Source organism: Perna viridis, chromosome 8, assembly GCF_037379345.1.
Source record: "Perna viridis isolate PV_CMFRI_1.1 ecotype Kerala chromosome 8, ASM3737934v1, whole genome shotgun sequence".
Taxonomy (NCBI): domain Eukaryota; kingdom Metazoa; phylum Mollusca; class Bivalvia; order Mytilida; family Mytilidae; genus Perna; species Perna viridis.
The window spans coordinates 36,324,282-36,327,324 of record NC_142452.1 but is presented as its reverse complement, the minus strand read 5'-3'; the positions used below and the strand labels follow the sequence as shown (position 1 = coordinate 36,327,324).

The 3,043-nt window shown below is 33.1% G+C and overlaps 1 protein-coding gene across 1 annotated transcript; it reads right to left on the bottom strand.

The window, feature by feature from the left end:
- Positions 1–440: 440 nt before the first annotated feature.
- Positions 441–1,777, bottom strand: LOC148610358 (uncharacterized). The gene is made up of 3 exons (XM_088543186.1): positions 1,420–1,777; positions 890–953; positions 441–573 (listed from the first exon to the last, which is right to left on the bottom strand). The coding sequence occupies exons 1-3, from the start codon at positions 1,694–1,696 to the stop codon at positions 441–443; spliced, it is 474 nt and encodes a 157-aa protein (XP_088399312.1). The 5' UTR covers positions 1,697–1,777.
- Between the last annotated feature and the right edge of the window lie 1,266 nt (positions 1,778–3,043).

Here is a 3,043-nt window from a genome sequence, read left to right as displayed (position 1 = left end):
AAACCTCTCGAGTTGGTTAGAACGAAATGTGTTTAGGAAATTACACCATGTAAACACTTACATTAGAGTATCCCCCGTTAGAGTCCCCTGACAATAACTATACCTGTTTGTGAATATTATCCAACCTTCCTATAAAGTTTCATCAAAACCTCCGAGTGGTCTAGTAGAAGTATCGGTTAGATGAAATGTGGACAGAGAGACGGAGAGACAGACAGACAGACGGAGTGATTTGTATATACCACAAAAGTTGTGTTAAGCAATCGGGTGACCTCACAACACTGGTATTATAGCACATAGTTGAGCTTCGTGAATGAATAAATAACACATACATAAAGATATAAAACATATACGTTATGGTAATTATTTGTATTTAGCGACGCAGGTAGTATGTAAAAAAAAAAAAATGTTGGATTGACCATTGATTGGCCAGTAGAGTTTCTTTATAAAACGGAAACATAAGTATCTTCTGCTAGATCTGAATAAATATGTAATTCCTGATTAATATATTGTACTTCTGCTGCTTGGTTTTGGGGAACTGTGCAATAGTTAGACTCTAACATGGCACCATTCTGTCTGCAATAAATTTCATCACTTTCAATAAAACAAGCCACAGAAGTTATAAATAAATTTGAAAGCAAAGTATGGATGACAAGTTGCAACTGCGGCTGAAAGTTTGATTAAAGCGATATTCTAGTTTAATAATCATGATACAGAGAAATTGAAATTATTACCAAACTGAGTTGAAATATTGAAAATGAATAAAACAGGTTGTATCAACAATTTGGAGTTTCCTTCATTACATTTTTATATGGTTATCACTTATTGATTTAAAAAGTATAAGATCGAAATACGTAAAATGTATTAAAACATAGAAAAGTTCAACTATTACCGTTTCTTGAAACAAACTACTGATGAACATATAACAATAGGAAATACTCCACAGGCTGCAGCAACTGAAATGTTATTTCATCTTCATGATGTTTCTTTCATACAGAATGACAAGGATGCGCTATTGAGATACTTTTCGACAAGATCAAAAACTAATTATTTTTATGGGATTGAAACTAACACGAAAAAGGAAAATTACTTATTGACTTAAGTATGTCTTACACATACGTACAATTATTTGGCTGAAAATGTCGGACAAACGTGCGCAGCAAAGTTTGTTGTCAGTTAAATTGATTGTATCCAAGTAAGAGTTGTGAAATTAGTCATTTTTGTCTGGCATTATTTTAATTATGTATCTGCCTTTTACTAACTTTAACAAGGTGTTTATGTCGTAATACATGTTCATAACACGCTAATGTGAAGTATTTTTTGTGTAACCGATTTATTTGGTATCTTTAATATTATAATTGCTTCTCAAAGCGATTTCGTCTTTAAGGTTGAAAGTGATAGTCATTATCATGAAGCACCCACCAATAAACGTTGGAGCAAATTCATCACTGGTGTCACTCGTAATAGCATTGGTAGTTCTTGAATCATTCAACCACAAGTTTGATGAAGAAGATGATTGGATATTTTCAGATATAAACGTTGCTGTTTGATACTTTATGCTTAATGTTCTGTTTAAATGCATTGACGAAATCCTGCTGGTTGGTGAACTCTTTGACAATGATGTTGAATATAATTCGTCTGTATTTTCCATCAACATTACTTCACTTGTTTTCTCTGAAACTACATGTATGTTCATCATGTCAATAGCAATCTTGCAGATATGATTTTACTCAAATATCATACATAGAATGTGAAAGTAAACAAGTTATAACATATTTAGTCGTTTCATCGTTATGAATGCAGACTAATTATAATGTTTTACTTTTCAAAGTTAAGCTAATTTGCTCGATACATTTAATCATTCAATACTCTCTTGTTTTCCTTTAGGAATCAATTTGAATTTTAAATTGATTCTCCAAATAGGCGAGTACCGGACAAGGGATTTCAAGGTTTTTAATGTACCTACCTTGATTTTTTATAAAGTGCGTAAATGTTTACTGGTTGGTAATTGTGCGCGTGCTCTCTATTTTTTTTAAGTTGGTCCCCTTTTGGTTAGACAATCATACAACTACGAATATCTTTGTCGCAACCTAAACCAACGCAAGAAATAAGGCCGATGGCCACTGACAACCTCACTAAGCAGATAATAGCATGTCGCGCAAGCCGTTATTTTTTATTGGAAGTATAAATGCATGAATGCCGACGTAGTTCATATATCTTTTCACTCTTCACTCGAATATCAATAAGCAAAACATTTGATGCTTCAAGAAATTAGAGGTTAATTGTTAATGCCCATTCTTAAAATTTCTTCATTTTTTACCCGAGTTTGTTTTTATGGTTTTTTGAATATTTTGATTTTGATGATTGCATAATGTGACATAACGGTTTATAAAACTGACAAATGTTGTATGAGGCATGTCAAGATATTTCAAAACATTCGTGTAGAGTGATACAACTTTAAAAGAGCAGATCCAGTGAGCTTTATTGATGTCTTACATAGGAGCTGGAAGCCTCATAGGGCACAGTCGGATTGCTGTCCTGAAAACATTTGGTAAACAGGAGTGGCAGTATATATACATTTGAATCAACTAACAGATATCAAAGACTCCCATTTCCCCATGTTTTTTCTAATGATTAAATAGAACATGGAATAGTATGTAAGCCATGAAATCGCAGAATATGTGAATGAAAACAGATCATCCAGTATGCACAGAACATTGTCGACTTGTCTGCTCATACATATCATCTCACCTCGTCATTGGTTTACAGCTTACAACATAATAAGTTATACTTATGTTGTATTTATGCTTGTTAAATACAGTCCACACAATAATTAGCTATTGTCAATCATAGGTATTTTACATGCTAGCTCAAAAATACCCCGTGGTAAATTTCTAAAGAAGTACCCAGTAATCAGAGGTTTCGACATAAAACAGGCATAGTCTTTCTGAACAGCACTTTGATTTGGTTGCATCAGTATTCATTTTCTATTGCAGCTTACCTCCTCACAAACATGAAATGAAGTATCAAATATGGAGAGGAAATA